The 16,527-nt window shown below is 43.5% G+C and overlaps 1 protein-coding gene across 2 annotated transcripts in view; it reads right to left on the reverse strand.

The window, feature by feature from the left end:
- Positions 1 to 16,527, reverse strand: part of Neb (nebulin) — a 237,063-nt gene that overhangs the window by 30,633 nt on the left and 189,903 nt on the right. The window contains exons 124-140 of one of the 2 annotated variants that reach the window (XM_040745341.1): positions 16,227 to 16,331; positions 15,634 to 15,738; positions 15,374 to 15,478; positions 14,514 to 14,618; positions 13,081 to 13,185; positions 11,606 to 11,710; positions 10,880 to 10,984; positions 9,495 to 9,599; positions 9,059 to 9,166; positions 6,126 to 6,230; positions 4,036 to 4,140; positions 3,569 to 3,673; positions 2,775 to 2,879; positions 2,574 to 2,684; positions 1,882 to 1,992; positions 1,566 to 1,667; positions 1,355 to 1,459 (exon numbers count right to left, since the gene is read on the reverse strand). In XM_040745341.1, coding sequence (XP_040601275.1) covers positions 1,355 to 1,459; positions 1,566 to 1,667; positions 1,882 to 1,992; positions 2,574 to 2,684; positions 2,775 to 2,879; positions 3,569 to 3,673; positions 4,036 to 4,140; positions 6,126 to 6,230; positions 9,059 to 9,166; positions 9,495 to 9,599; positions 10,880 to 10,984; positions 11,606 to 11,710; positions 13,081 to 13,185; positions 14,514 to 14,618; positions 15,374 to 15,478; positions 15,634 to 15,738; positions 16,227 to 16,331 — 1,797 coding nt within the window. The remainder of the gene's footprint in view (positions 1 to 1,354; positions 1,460 to 1,565; positions 1,668 to 1,881; positions 1,993 to 2,573; positions 2,685 to 2,774; positions 2,880 to 3,568; positions 3,674 to 4,035; positions 4,141 to 6,125; positions 6,231 to 9,058; positions 9,167 to 9,494; positions 9,600 to 10,879; positions 10,985 to 11,605; positions 11,711 to 13,080; positions 13,186 to 14,513; positions 14,619 to 15,373; positions 15,479 to 15,633; positions 15,739 to 16,226; positions 16,332 to 16,527) is intronic. The other variant, XM_040745340.1, reaches the window with a different exon arrangement.

Below are 16,527 nucleotides of genomic sequence, written 5' to 3' on the forward strand. Positions count from 1 at the left end.
GTGTTCCCTAGAAGTCAGCGAGGCATATAGAAGTTTGGCTGGACAATTAGTCTTAGACATTAATCTTGTATACACTGTATGACTTGCAAACGTCATTGCATCCTGGCAACTACTACTGTATTGATCCTAAAAAACCTCCATTGTTTCTGATAAATATATAAAAAATCTGATGGCTTTCAAGAAACCTGTCATAGCCTCAGTCTTGCTATGACCCCTCCAATCCATGCCTGATTAAGATTCATTTCCTACTGACGCTTGGGTTAAGTAAGTACTGTCGCTTACATACATGTTCTAAAAAATCATATTTGTTTGTTTGCAGTCATCTGAACCTTTTGTCTTAATAATTCCAACTTATTTTCCTATTTCATAACTTGATATTATTGGTCTATAATATCATGTTTGGTATTTCTGGGGGTCAGAACACAATTACATGAATACCAAACCTATTTCTTTAAACAAATAGTTGGAGATAATGGACAGTGAAGAAGGTGAAGACAGGATTTCCAAACTGGAGGAGAAAGAAGGTATTTTTGACCTGAAATCAGAGAGCTGTTGTTAGACTACAGCTCCCTGGGATGAACTCTGAAAACTTGTGTAAACTTGGAGTCATTGTAGAGAAACTAGGGAATACGTGGCAGTTGGCTTTGGGCAACACATTTCTGAGTCTGTCTTCTCAATAATACAAAGTCTACTGAGATGAGGCATTCACCCAGCACTCTGTGTATACCTCGATCAAGCACTCATCATACTGGATTGTAGTTATTTAACTACAGAGACAAGAACCCCATGCTATTTGCACAGCCTCTGGTCAGAGATGCTGGGCACTCAATAGCAATGGGTCAAATGGGTTTTAAGTTAGAAATTCATGACTGCTACACAGCACCAAGTCTTTCATAGCTAACCCAAGTATAAAGCAGACCTGGATATAAATCTTACTGCCTGGGAAGAAGCTCCCTTTGTCCTATGAGAGCAGTTAAATACACAGGCAGCTAGGCGTATACCTATAAATGGAGATGTAGATGACTAGGAAGCCTGACTTGGTTAGCAGATGAGTCAAGGTCTCAGTACTTTTCAAAGTGCTGCAGTGCAGCTTAAGACCCCGGGTCTGTTTTAGTTATTGATACTGCTCTTTCTGGGAACCACTTCTTTTTTTACTTTATTAACTCTTTTATTTAATCTTTTCTCATTTTACATACCAGTCTCAGCTCCCACTCCTTCCCTTCCCCCCATTCTCCCCACCTCACCACTGCCCCACCCATCCACTCCTCAGAGAGGGTAAGGCTTGGGAACCACTTCCTCCTGTATGGTTTTAAAAAATCTCACTCTGGAGTCACTGCTTGCCCCTTTCCATTACCTGGCTGCTCAGCTTGGCTGCCTTCTTGGCCATCTCAATATCTGGGCGGCCAAGCATACTTAGCCCATGGCTGCCTTCCTTGCGGTGCTTGGCTCTGTACTCCACCTGTGTCAGAGAAAACCGAAATGGGCAACGTGGTCATGGTGACACACACCCTATTCTTGTTCCAGGCAGCCTTTGGGCACCTGGGACATTTTAATGACACACTTACCTCACTGGCCTGTTTGGCTGCCTGGGTAGCTTTCTTGATGTCTGGCCGATCAGCCACTGTGGTGTAATGCAGATTCTCTTTGGCATCTTTCTTATAAGCAACCTTTATTGGAGGGAGGAAATGCTTACTTGAGGTATACTGGACTTTGAAACCTACTCCACCCAATACAGACAACGTATGTGTAAGCAAAACCTTACCAATCTCCATCACTGTGCTTCTAAAGCCACCAGATAGAGACATCACTAGAGCAGAAACATGCACTCATTTGGGACCCACAGCATCAAGTGAGCCTCATGGGATGCCAAGGGGAACTTACATCACTCTGCTTCTTGGCCACTTCCATGGCATGCTTCACCTCTGGAGGCTCTTGCATGATGGAGTAATTGGACTTGCCTTTCTCTTTGACAAACTTCTTTTTGTAATTTGTCTAAAGGGCATCAGAATTATTCATGTGAGCAGAGGAAGGTGGGATAAAGATTTAGTTGAAGAATCTGAGAAGATATCCAGGGAAATCCATGACTCCCATCACAGTGCTACCTGGACCTTTGATCTCTGGGTCATATTCTACCTCCTCCCCATCTTTTCTCTATTGGAACCAGAACCATCCGGCAAGCTTTAGAGAACCAAACTCAAACATACATGCTTACTACTAATTCTTACCTTTAAGATATCTGAGTCACAGGCTATAGGAGCAGGATGCAGTGAGCAGAGATTACTGAGGTGCACAAAGTGATCTTAGCTCTCAAAACGCACAGTTAATGACAGCAGAGGCCTTCTCGATTGGCATCATTAGTTATGCCTTATACTGCTAGATGTGCTATGAAGCGAAGCCTACATCTGCCACAACGGCCACAATTGGAATACCAATGCACCTTTAAAAACTAGATTTTAGGGTTCTTATACAGGTACTCAGGTCAAGGGTACTGATACATAAAAGGAAGCGTTTATAAGCTAGAAGGTGGCAGTCTTTCAAAGTTGCCATCAAGAGCTCTGTGGCTGGCCACTTACATCACTGACGTGCTCGGTCACTGCCTTGACATGAACTGTGTCCCGGGTCTCTGGCAGCGTTGTGTATGAGCCCTGGGCCAGGTGCTTCTTGACATGGTCCTTGTACTTGTTCTGGGGGAATCCACAAAGAGCTTGTTAAGGGCTCTGCTTGAGGCCTCAGCCTGCTACGGAAGTGAAGCATATGCTCTGTGGGTGGGTTACCTCAGACACCAGATTGCTGACAGTCTTTGCCAGGAGGATTTGTGGGGTGTCAGGTACAGCATGGCATGTTCCTCTTTCCTTAACATGTTTCTCTTTGTATTTCAGCTGTGGGAGTAGAAAGGGGGAGGCATTTTTTTTTTTACTTTGAGTATCTTAAACATTTTCAATTGGCCCCAAATCCCTCAACAATAGCTGAGAGAATAACACCAGCGGGGCACACAGTCAAGGATTTGATGCACATTCAATGGGTTTTCCTGACAGCTTTCAAGTTGGGGTTTTAATAAGGATGGAAACTTCACAGTAAATCTGTGCCCTTAGTTCAAAGCATTCTCAAATGCATCGTCTGACTCCCATCAGGCCTGGAAGCACGATCTCTCTTCCTTTCCAGATGTGGGAAGTAGACAGTAGGAAGTGTAGGATCCCACAGAAAAGAGACAAGGTTTGGGGTGGGATCCAGCCACACCTCCCAACCTCTAGTCTGTACTGTGTGAATCCCGAGCTCAACATCTCCGATGCCACTGAGGGCAGGACCACAAAAAAGAGACATGGTTTGGGGTGGGATCCAGCCACATCTCCCAACCCCTAGTCAGTACTGTGTGAATCCTGAGCTCAACATCTCCGAACAATCCCAAGCTCAACATCTCCCATGCCACTGAGGGCAGGACCATGTGTCAGGACCCCAGCCAGGCTCCTACAGCGACGGCTTCTGTCCTGTTCTGGATGTTTCTGGGGGACTACTGCTGTAAAAGATGGCCTTGAGTCAGGGTAGACATTGTAGAAGGCTGGATACTTACATCACTTTCTATTAAGGAGTTCCTGAGGGCCAGCACCATGTCCTTATCGTCAGTGACAGAAAGCTTACAGCCCTTGAGAAACTCTCGGTCCAGCTTGTATTCAAACTGTGATAGAAGATAGCAGAGGAAGAGGTGGTTGATTAAACCAGAGAGGGGTCCTTAAAGGGAATAATTGTTCCCAGAGTAAAGGGAGGGGCTTCCTGGCCATTCACTGCTACCGCATGCTAGGTCCATCCCTTCCAGCCCAGGGGCCAGGATCAGCACCAGGATTCAGTTCTCCCAGCCAACCCTTCTCTAACTTCAGGTCTCCCAGCCTTTGATGCTGGGCCCAGTTGTCAGGGATCAGGCTCAACAGCCAGGTTGGTTTCAAGAACTTGCTTCTCCCCTCAAACTCCCTTCTACGTGGACCTCAAATCAGTGGGGGTAAGGGCCCTGACAGTGTGTATTGGGAATGTCCCCTCTCTTACATCACTTTGCTGTAAGGATGACTTGGCAGCCTGGATGAAGTCAGGTCGGTCAGGGGTCCACTTCCAGTGGGCTTTGTTGGCTTCATATTGCTTCTTATAGTCCAGCTTTGAATGTGACAGAGAGACAATTCTTAGCCTGAGTTTACAAATACATGCAATGTACTATTGCAGGGTAACATGCTCACAGAACCCTCATGAAACTGCTCTGAGCAGCTAGTCAGCCACTCAGGTCATCTATTGACACCCTTGCCCCCAAATCAGTGCTAAAGCTTTGAAATACCTCCAGGCAAAAATGATTCTATGATCTACCTCAACTTCCAGTCCACCCTTATTACCTTGAGTCAAGTGCTTGTTAACATGTAAGTAAATTACAGTATTTGTGCAAAGGTGGCCAGAATATTACAGAAACCACATACAGCCAGCACCCGGATTCCACAGTGTCTATTTTACTATATTTCCTTTCCACATTTATTTCCCTGTTTATTGCCCACTAACTCATTGTGGTGGTTTGAAAGAAAATGGCCCCTAAAGAGTGGCACTATTAGGAGATGTGATCTTGTTGGAGGAAGTGTGTCACTGTGGAGGCCGGCTTTGAGGTCTCATATATGCTCATGTCACACCCAAAGGGGTCAAGACCAGGCTTGAGACACCCACAGAAACAGCTGACCTGAATAACAGGGAGCTAATGGACACCAGACTGATAGCTGGGAAACCAGCATAGGACTGATCCAGACCCTCTGAACGTAGGTGTCAGTTAGGAGGCCTGGGCAATCTATGGGGCCTCTGGTAGTGGATCAGTATTTATCCCTAGTAGATGGACTTTGGGAGCCCACTCCACATAGAGGGCTACTCTCAGCCTAGACACATGGGGGAGGGCCTAGGCCCTGCTCCATAGCATATAACAGATTTTGGAGATCCCCCATGGAAGGCCTCCTTGGGGAGCAGAAAGGGTTTGGAATGGGGGGTTGGTAGGGGACTGGGAGGAGGGAAGGGACAAAGAACTGGGATTAACATGTAAAACAAGATTGTTTCTAATTTAAATAAAAAAAAGAAAAAGAAAAGAGTTGCTGTGGTCATGGTGTCCCTTCACAGCAACAGAAACCCTAACTGGGACAATCGTCCTTGAGACACCTGCCAGCTTCTATGGCACCTTAGTTTACTGGCCCCAGTAAATGGATGCTTCTGGAATGAATGAGAATCAGATGGATTACTAGGGTTTCATGACACTGTTTATATGTTTTTAAAAGTTGGTGTCCATCTAATTCGTGAAGTTGTTTCTGTGGGTGAGACCATAGGATGTTCCAGCTAAAGAAAACGCATCAATGCGGGGAAGATCTGTGCAAGTGGAGGGTCCAGACAGTGACCCAATGGCAGCTAGAAACTATGCTTTCTCCTTCAGAAGCAGATGCAGAACTTAGGGCAAAGAGTGAAAGATGCTGAAGCACTTCCCCAAAGGCAGCAGAATCAACTTCCGGGTATCAGCCACTCACAAAGGCTAAGTAGATATAGCGCGTGACTTAGGTGAGGCCACCCTCGCTCTTCAAGAAGAGCAGCAGGAGCACTTAGTTTTTAATATCATTCACTACTCTTTCTCTTGGAGCTGAACTTTTCATCTGACCAGGCAGAACTTCGTGTGGGGAGAGGTCTAGGTACCTCTGGCGCTGACCACGCCCGTTTTGGGTGTGGCCAGAGGTGCATGTGGGGTGTGTGGAATAAAGGGCTGAGGAGAGGGGGACTCGCTCTCTTTCAGGGTTCTGGTCCGGTCTTGAAAGTCTGCAAAGACTAACCTGGGTTTTCGGTTTCTCATGTAAGTAATTTCCCACAATAAATAACCAACAACATCCATATCCCGTGTACTGTTATGTTTCCTCTACAGCTTCGTCTCATGAAGAGATGACAAAGACTCCATTCCCTCTGCTTTCTGCCGTGGGATAAGGCGGCAGAAGGAGCTGTGCCAGATATGCGCATCATGTTTTTAACCTCCGTATCTCTAGAACTTAAGTCGATTTCTGTAAGTTACCCAGTCACAGGTATTTTAGTACAGCGGTGAAAAGACTAAGGTTGGCTTGGGGCAAAGCCTTGGAACTTACATTGGTGTTGACTTTGTAGGCATCTTTAGCTGCTTTGATATGAACAGCATCTGGCTTGATGGTGCAGTTAGATTTATTTCTTTGGTAAACTTCCTTATATTTCAGCTGTGAGAGGAAATGGCAACAGGGTTAATTGTTTTTTTTCCCCTAGGAAGTTAGCTAAACATTTTACAAAATGAAGAAACTAAAACTGTGAGGGTAGCACGTGATGTTCCCTATGAGTGTATTTTCTCAAACCCTGCCATGGAGAGAAGATGCAGGTCTGAGGTCAGGTCTGAGGTCATGGGCCTTCTTACTCATGTCAGAACACACGGAGTGTGACCAGGCGTGGGCCGGAACAGTGAGCTGGCTGCTCTCCACGTGCCCGTCTTTACCTTCCTGCATCTGGAAAGCCTGGTGCAGACATCCTGAAAACCGCCCTCTAGGAGGCACTTAGGCCTGTCCTCCTCCTGCGAGCCTGCTGTCCTTCCTGCTGTGTCACAGCACAGCTGTTTACCTGTCCAGCTTTCTGAACCTCTTCAAAACAAAGGCTCTGTACCAGCTCTTGTCTCCTACCCAGCAACCAGCACAGAAAAAACTCAAGGGAGAATGGACTGAAAGGACCTCTCATCATGGCTGCTTGTCTAAACCTTGAGTTTTGGTAACTGGACTGAATGAGGACAGCCTAACAAGCAGTCCTCTGTCTTTTGAGTCTGAAACTTCTAGCTTCCTTTTCTTTTGCTTTCCCTGAATTCCATGGCCCTAGGATGCAATCTGGTCATTTTCACTTGTCAGGGAAGGATCCTAGGTGCCACGTGATTAAGGCAAGGAACCGTGTAGGGCTTACTATATTTACCACAAGAACCGTTGCATTCTGGGCTTGTCTACAGACCTACTGCATTGATCAGGAGGAAATCCTAGATATTAGTAATTTTCATCAGTGCCCAACCCCAGCATATTCTAATAAGCATTTGAGGAAATGGATAGAGAAATGCCTCAGTTTTCTGCAGGGAGCTCCCATATCAGCTTGACCGGATGAAAACTTATGATCACATTGCAAAGATGCTCTTCACACAGTTCTACCTTCCCAACCAATGTACTGAATATTCAAGTGTTTTTCATGGTGACTCACATGCAACAGTATGGCATATTTATTCATCTACCAGTGACCCCTGAGCACAGCAATAATCAAGGTTTTAGAATGAGAATTAGGTGCAGCACAGTTGCCTCAGCTCATATGTACACACACACACACACACTATATACATATATACACATATAGATACATGTATATATATATGTATGTGTGTGTATGATGCATGCACATGCATGTGCGTGTGTGTGTGCTCTTGCCCAGAAGTGTACATAGCCACAGAGTTATTTAAAACATTGAATCTATATGAGGCATGTTTGTTCCTGCCTCTTGGGAGGCTGAGGCAGGGGAATCACTGTGAGCTCAAGGTCAGTCTGGACTAGAAAGTGAGATCCAGACCAGTCTGGATGCATAACATTACACACTTTAAAAATAATAGTGAATCTTTTTTCAATGCAAATGATGGTGGCTTCCAATTACAAATCAAAGCAAGCATCTGGTTTTGGTTTGGCTTATTTTTGAAACAGATCTTGACATGTAGCCCTACCTGGCCTCAAACTAGCAATCCTCCCGTCTAGCTTCCCAAATGTTAGGATTATAGGCATGAACTGCTGTGCCAACCTAAAGCCACGTATTTGAAGACTTGTGAATACAGATTCTCCTGCAATTCAGAGTGTGAGAACACTGAGTTCCTTTTCCTCGGGGAAGACAAGGCTGATAAACTGTTTTTGGCATGTGTGTCATGCTGCATTTATTTTCACAATGGTCTCAGTGAGATCTCTTTCACGTGCTGGCCTGTGACGTGGCTTTACTGTGTGCCCATCCAGAGTTGCTGACCAAACTTGCCGTAGTTTGAATCGGGAATGTCCCTAAAGTCTCAGACGCGAACGTCTTGGTCCCCAGCTGCAGGCGTTGCTGGGATGTCATAGAAAGTGGCCTCACCTCTTACAGGTCCTACCACCTCCCATCAGCACTGTCTTCTGGTCCTCTTGAATGTGTGTAAAAGACAGGGAGAGAGTGATGTCTGAATCCTAGCAATAACTCCTGACTGACCTTGAAACTTCAGCTCCCTGCCTCCCGGAGTCAGGCATCACACCTCTAGATGCCAAACCATGTGGAGATGATGCACAGGAGGGGCCTCGTTTACACAGAAGCCAAATGACCATCAGCCATCAGCTGCGTGAGTGTGGCTCTCTGTGGATTCACCTTCACCTGCTGTGCTCGTCTTGATCATAACGGCCATGACTGTCCCAGGGTCACCTTGGTCACCCAGATCAGTTTTCCCCGCACCGTTTCCCAGCAAAAAACACTGATTCTTGGACGTCACTGTTTGTTTTTGAGACAGGGACTCACTAGATAGTTCTGGCTGGCATAGAACTTACAGAGACCTGTCTCCCTCTGCCTCTGGAGTGCTGGGATTAAAGACATGCACCACCATGCCCAGCTGACATTACTAAAGATGAGCAGGCACGTTCCTGGCTCCGGTGAGTTGCCTTTGACCTTTGGCCTGACGAATATAAACATCACTTCCTCTGACACAAATGGCAGGGATCTGCTTTGTCTTGCTACCCTTGGCTAAGCTCTGTCACTGCGTTCCCTTCAACAGCACTCTGTAGTTCTGGATCTGTCTGTCCATTCCTTCACAGTCATGTGGTTCTCACACATTGCCATTGGGTCCTGGAAGATTCACCTCGAATTCTTGGTACAGCTGTGCCCCAGATGTCTGCCTACAGCATTTGGAACAGACCTATTTGCCGTGTCCAGCCAACTCACAGAATCATAAGGAAAATGGAGGTTGCCATCTGGGGTTTACTATGTCATATTGAAAGCCCAAGGCAGCGGGGCTAATGAATGTACTCACATCACTGACTTCATCTTTCACTTTGCGGACATGCAGCAGCATGGGTGTGTCATGGATGGTGGTGTAGCCCCTGGGTCTGGCCTTGTTGTATTCCAGTTTATAAAGTATCTGAAGCAGACAGAGGAGCAGGAAGGTACGACGTTATGTTTCTTCACTTACAATTTAAAGTACAAATGGAAAGGGAGCAGGAAGGAAAGGCAGGTCTAGACACTCCATAGATGTTCATAGCTGTCTCCTGGGGCTCTGATGCTCACTGGCATGTCTGCCGGTTGGAATGACAAGGCCTCAGAGTGAAAGAAGGGCCCCGTGTGCAGCAGGCATGCAGTACCCTTGCCTCCCTCCCCGTCTCTCAGACACTTGACAGAGTCTACAATGGCCCCCACCTGGGCAAATACTCCTGGCCCTGAGAATGTAGGCTCTTCAATTCCGTACTTACATCGCTGATTTGCTTGTTGACTTTTGTGGTGCGCAGGTGCTCTGGAGTGTCCACAATTGAGGTGAATTTGTCCTTTGACTTTTCATATTTTTTCCTGTATTTGATCTACATCGTGGAAGAAAGGACAAGTTACTTTCAAGAGCGAAGGCCTTAAAGAAATCCCACGAGACACCAGAGTGGGTGCTGGCATCATGGTGGCTTCTGCTTTAAATCCTAACTGGAGATGTTTAATAAAGCTTGTATTTGATAACAATAGTGTAGTAGATAGAGTGGATAAATATTTTCCAATATATTTCATATACCCGGAAGTGAACAGGCTCCCATAGGCTAGGAGACTGAGCCAAGGGCATGTGGAATGTGTCTCAGAGGAGGAGTAGAACCTTCTCTGGACTGACAAGCACAACTTCACCTTAACATTCTATATTACATTGGTGTTTTCCATGCCCAAGTGAAACATGTTCATTAAAATGAGTGTATATAATTTTTAATTTTAATTAATTTATTCTTCCCTCATGCAACACATATTGACCACAACCTAACCTCCCTCCATTCCCCACATTCCCTCTCCCCAAGATCCAAAATGCATTTATTTTTGTAATTTACAGACACTTTTTTTTCATGCACATAAGCTATTTGAAGCAGGACAGACACAAAAAACAATGAACTTTCATGCACATAGTTTTGATGATCCAATCAAGGCCAAGGATGTCTATGGTGAGAACATATCCTCTCTTTTTAATATGTTGATTTGACCAACAAACTAAAATGACAAAGCAAGCAGATGATGCAAAAGATCGGCTAAACCCTCTTTGGTTTGGGCCTAGGGACTGGCATTTCATGAATGCTCTCACTGGTCATCAGCGGTCACCCCATTTCCCTTCCAGCCTCTGATGGAAGACCTTGTCGGGTGGCAACATTATCAACATGGATATGGACAAGGTCCAGAGGCAGCAAGGTCCAGAGGCAGCCTCGGCTCTCTGAAGCAGTGCAGTCGCAGTGAGAACTGAGCAATGCTAATTTGAAGAAAACATTAAATATCTAGACCTTTAAAAGCTATGCATCTACCAAGCACCCTCAGTTTCTAAGGAATCTGTCTCTTGGGGCAAACACTAAGAAGTTAATGTTGTACCAATCTGAAAGAAAAAAAAATGTGTGAAGGAATCTCAGCTGACCCTAGAGGGTTCTAAGCATTGGATGTATAGACGATGGCTGCCCAGTACACCAGGCCATGGTCAGATTTCATCTCGAGGGGATGAACATTCCTATCATTTACCATGGGAAAGCGGCATGGGCAGGGGCCGGGGCCGGGAGAGGAAGCCAATGAAAGCATGAGAAGGGAGGCACGGAAGGTCTAGCCCTGCTTCTTCACACCTGCTGGACATTACCTGGCTCCACATGTGTGTATTGTAGAGAGCAGTCAACATGTCTGGACGCAGAATTTCATTACATCCTTGCTTCAGAAGCATCTTGGCACTAGACTTATACTTTCTCTGTCCATACAAAGAGCAGTGAAGCACAAAAGAGGCTTGTGAAGACAGAAAGAACATGGCGCTGTATCCCAGTCACCTCTGAGTGAAGAGATGTAGGCTTAACATGCTTTGTGTACTCACAGAGCTGTGCCGTGGAGACCCGTATGTGTGATGCAGGCAGAGTGGCTCACCTATTTACCCTTGACCATCCATATCTTGCCAATGGGGAGGACAAGGGTAGCAACATGTATATGGTCACCCAGACTGCCTGATGGGGATGACGTCATCAGAACAGTAAAATATAGCACAGGGATTTCTGTCTTTTTTTTTTTTTTTTTTGCTTTTACAGCTCAATTTGCAGTTCACAGCCACTGTTCACAAACAGGCTCTGCACAGGAGTAAAACGGGAGGGCCCCAGCTTGTAATTTCACCTTCACCACGGCACAAGTGAGGACACAGAGCGTTGACCGGCACACTCAAATAGCTCGCAGGCTCTTTGAGTGGCTAGACAGATAGTTTGAAACACAACAGTCCAATATCATAGGCGGAACCTATGACATCCTTGCAGCAGACAGGACGACACCTTGTGAGAAATCGGAGCACAGTCCTGCTTGGGCTGAGCTGCCAGCCTCGTCACAGTACCTGGCTGATCTGGTCGCCTGCGGTCTTAGCCAGCAGATGTCTAGGCTCATCCACTACCAGGTGGTATTTATCTTTCCGCTGCTCATAATCAGCTCTGTATTTTTTCTGCTCAAACATCATATTAAATTATAGCAAGAACATGACAGCAAGGGTACAGAGTAATATCTCAATCTAAACTCTCCAGAGAGGTAGAAACCTGTCATTTTTAGCCCTGTGTCAGTCTCTCAGGTCAACGTTTAACTGTTCATACAGCGAGTAGGAAAGACAGGTGAAGACAGATTGCATGGAGAGAGGCTGGAACCTGGGAAAGAGCAACCTCTGAGACAAACTGGGGTACCTTACACCCAAAGCTTTCCAACTTTTCATATGACATGTGATTAACACCAGGCTTCCTGACATCGTACACTGTATTTAAAATGAGGTGCTGCTAATCTATGGGTTTAACACACAAGGCAGCGAGAACCCAAAAGTATAACAAACGCTATACAAAGATATCAACTAGCTGTACTAACCCTAAAGTGTAACCAAGGACAAATACTCAAGCCCAGTTGCCATCATTGCCTAGTACTAATTTACTTGATAATTTAAAAGACACCTGAATATGCTTTATAGGAAAAACAAAATATATCAAGACTGCCCTAGGAAGCTGCTGATAGTACTTTTTCAGAGTTTCCCAGCCTGAAAATATGTTGAAATGAAAAAGATTAAACAAAAATAATTGAAATAAAAAATGGCCATACATGTAAATGTACAACAGTCATACATGTAAATGTACAATGGTCATCTACATAAATGTACCACTGGCTGCATTCTCATTAGTAGCTCTTTTGCTAATTATTTAACATGTTTGAACTTATGCAAATCCATGGATTATCTGTAAGCAGAAAAGTATAATTTTAGTTATGAAAACATCTAAACATTATAAAATTCCCCAAATGAAGCTCACAACTTGCTTACTTCAACATTCTTGAATTATATTCAAATTACACCACTGCAAAAATGGCCATAGGGAAGAGCGAGTTAGCTATAAAGGGGGTGTAATAGTACTACTGTGCATTAAGTTCTATAGGAGTCACAATAAAATATTTGAATGCACAATTCATACAACTATCTCCATCGCAGAGGTCAGGGGTTCTAACCACTTCTATTTTGGTGCCTTTGTGGGACTACTGAATCAACCTTGAACTTCCAGGTCTCTCAGCCTACACTCTTCAAAGGCATTTAGCTGATAGTCCACAAAATCCTTCCTCCTTTCTCTGACACCACAGGACTGTGCTGAAGGGTAAAGGTAGGTGTGGACCTAGTCAAGGTTTTGACAGATTGTGACATTATACAGTCTTCCCATGTCCTCATATGGAATGAGCATTTAGGACAGATTTACTGTCATGCTATATATTAGATTTTAATGAAATAACCCTGCAGAGTTCTCAAGAGAACTGAATATGAATAGTCTTAATCAACTTAATAGTACATACCTCATTCATCAATTGAGTTGCATATTTGAAATGCCTGTTAATTGGACAATCAGCAACATACTTGAAATTTGACTTCGTTCTTTCAAATACTTCTTTATACTTATACTGGGGAAAAAAAAGAACACAATTATTTGATGGATGAATCATGATCTTGATCTTATTAATTATAATAATACATTCATAGAGCTAACAAGTCTTTACTGAGTTTTTTCTTTTCTCCTGAGACAGTAAAAAGTAGAAGGGGTTGACATCTTGGAAATAGTTCAAAATACACAGTATATACTATCTGTTAGAGCAGTGGTTTTCAACCTTTTCAATGTTGAGACCCTTTATTTAATACAGTTTCTCATGTTGTGGTGACCCCTAACCATAAAATTATCTTTGTTGCTACTTCATACCTATAATTTTGCTACTGTTAAGAATTATAATATAAATATCCATATGACCCAGTGAAAGGGTCATTTGACCCCCAAAAGGGTCATGACTGCAGGTTGAGAACCAGTGCATTAGGTGGTTACCAAATACAAGTTCAATGCTGAGCCAAGATCGAAAGCATTTCTTCTCTGTTTCAGTATATTGTGATGATTTTACTTTCATGTATTTTGATATGCCACGAGAAAGCAGTTTTTAGTCTATTAGTTAGATTATAGTTTTCTAGCAACTAATCAGTTAATTACAATCTTATAGAGCAGGGGCTAATGATGACCTGGTCACCCTGCAACCTACTTTTAAACAGTTCTACAAATTAAGAACAGTTTTTACAATTTTAAACAATTATAACAGAAAATAGGTGCTATTATAAATGTGGCCCACCATGTCTACCGTAAAATGTCTACTGTCTGGCATGTAACAGAAGTGGGCTGATTCTTATTTTATATTAAAAGCAAATTCAACTCCTTTATTTTGTAAATAGGAAAGTGGGGCCCTAAAAAACTTGATTTACATGATGTATCACATTGTTTATAGATTAAAATAACCACACCTGATATTTTCTGCTGGATTATGCTTCAGTTGGGTGAATCATCCACATACATTAATGAGTGGGAACTCAGGAGTAGCTATGGATAGTTGTACTAGATATTTTCATCAAATTCAAATAAGCTACAGTTAATGAGATTAGCACTAAGGAAATCTCTAGCCAGGCATGACTGCATGTGCTTTTAATCCACTTGGGAAGGCAGAGGCAACCAGAGCTCTGTGAGTTCAAGACCAAGCTAATCTACATATAATGAGTTCTAGGCCAGTCCAGGCTACATAGTAAGACCCTGTTGAAAAACAAAATTTAAAGTGTCCGAAGAGAAAATAGTTCAGCGTGGGGATAGAAGTGAGAACAGGGCTGAAGCTATAAAAGGCTGTTTTCGCAGACTTCCTTTCTGTGGGTTGCGGTTTATATTTAATGGATGAAGCCATTCTTCTTGAGGAGACAGGTTTACCTTGCTGTAGAGAGTCTTGTTCTGTTCAGCTAGTGTCAAGTCAGGGGTATCATAGGCATAGCAGCCAATGCCTTTGAGCCAGGTCAAATCTTCTTTATATTTTACCTGAGAGAAGAATATCAGAGTTTTAATAATTCATTTCCAAATGGTTATAGGTTAGGAGCCATCCAAGTGAATAAACCAGAAACTCTGATTCCCAAAGTATGTCAAATAATGAAGTTTTAAAATAGTCTGTATCATTTAAATACATGTCTAGAATTACTGATTTCTTCCTATGATTTGTTTTATAATACTTAGAAATTTTCACTTTTACTATTAATTAAAATCAGCTTTAGACAGTATACTTTTATGTAGAGAATATCATTGGCTTGGCAGCTATACTTTCATACAGACAGGTGAAACCTCTTTCTAAATGGACATTACTTTCTGTCACAATCTCTTCAAAGGATCCAAGATAGGCATGAGCTATACGGTTTTGAGTCATAGAGGAAAACTTAGGGCAACAAATTTGAATATAAATTTTCTTCTCCCAAGCTCGGGTTTACTCACTTAGTAACTGATTTTTTTGACTTGAATAACCATACACAAGATCTAGAATCTAGAAGCGGGGCTGGGTAGATAGTTCAGTAGGTAAAGGTACTGCCACAGAGTTTGATCCAACGGTAGCACGAGAGAACATACTCCCACAAGTTGTTCCTTGACCACAACACATTCACCATATCACAGACACCTACTTTCCACCCCTGAAAAAAATGTAATTGTAATCTAGACAAGTGTTTCGCCAGTTTTAATGCAATGGTTGACTTCACAGCTCACGTGGAAATATGAGTTTCTATGTGAAAACTGAAGGTAACACTCACATCACTGACGGCATCGGTGACTGCCCGGTGGTGGAAATGTTCAGGGCGATCAGGGATGGAACTCCAGATTCCCAGCTGGCTCATGTAGTTCTCCTTGTATTTCACCTGTTGTAAAAAGGTAAAGGCAGCTATAAGGTTGACTCAAAGTTAATGTAAAGCACGTCTCTCTGGAGTTTTAGAAAAAGGAGACTGCTTTAAGAAAAAAAAAAGTGGTGGTAGGTTACAGAGCCCATTTGAAGTAGTTCTGTCCAGGGACATACTTTACTGATATCATCTGTGACTTTGCGATGATACACAATGTCCAGGGCATCCTTCACAGTGTGATACTTCCCTTTTGTCTTTTGAAATGTCTCTTTGTAGCGAAGCTGTTAAAGAGAGAATGGAGTACCGATCATGAAAATTATCAAGATAAATTCACTTCTGCTAAGCTCTAGCTCTCTTGAGTTCATCTCTTAGATTTTCCCCATGAATATATTTAGGGAAAAGTTTGAAAGGTCATTCCAGATGTTGGAAGAGAAAAAGACATGAAGGAAAATGTCATAATCCAAAAAGTACATGGCATGATAAAGTAATAATGTCTAGGTAAATTAGTTACTAAGTATCTCTAGGATGCCACCCAAGAATTATAAGGAAGGGTCGGTCACATTGTTGCCCAGGGGATAACTCATAGCTTGCAGCATCTCAATACAGTTCATAGCTACTTGGCCGGATTGGTACTGTGTGAGTATGTGTTCTTTCCTGATCCAAGTTGTGGGAAATGACTTTAAGCTATGGCTGTGACAGAACAGTTTGTGCTGTTAGATAACCACAGCTTTCCCTGTGCCAGCAGGAGAAGGAAGGAAGGAATGCTCACATCACTGGCGTTCCAGTAAGCCCTCTTGGCTCTGATGAGAATCGGCGTATCTGCAACTGGTGTGTACTTGTCCTTCATCTTCTCATACTGAATCTTGTACTTTTTCTAAGGTACAAAAATAGAAGAGAAAGACAAACACATTCAAATTTTATAAATTAATGTGCTCTGTGTGTGTGTGTGTGTGTGTGTGTGTGTGTGTGTGTGTGTGTGTGTGATATGCATGGAGGTCTGAGGATGAGTTTGCGGAGTTGGTTCTCCTTTCAGGTTTATGTGGGCTACGGGCCTTAAACTCAGGCTATCT

This window comes from Mesocricetus auratus, unplaced genomic scaffold, assembly GCF_017639785.1.
Source record: "Mesocricetus auratus isolate SY011 unplaced genomic scaffold, BCM_Maur_2.0 Super-Scaffold_100004, whole genome shotgun sequence".
Taxonomy (NCBI): domain Eukaryota; kingdom Metazoa; phylum Chordata; class Mammalia; order Rodentia; family Cricetidae; genus Mesocricetus; species Mesocricetus auratus.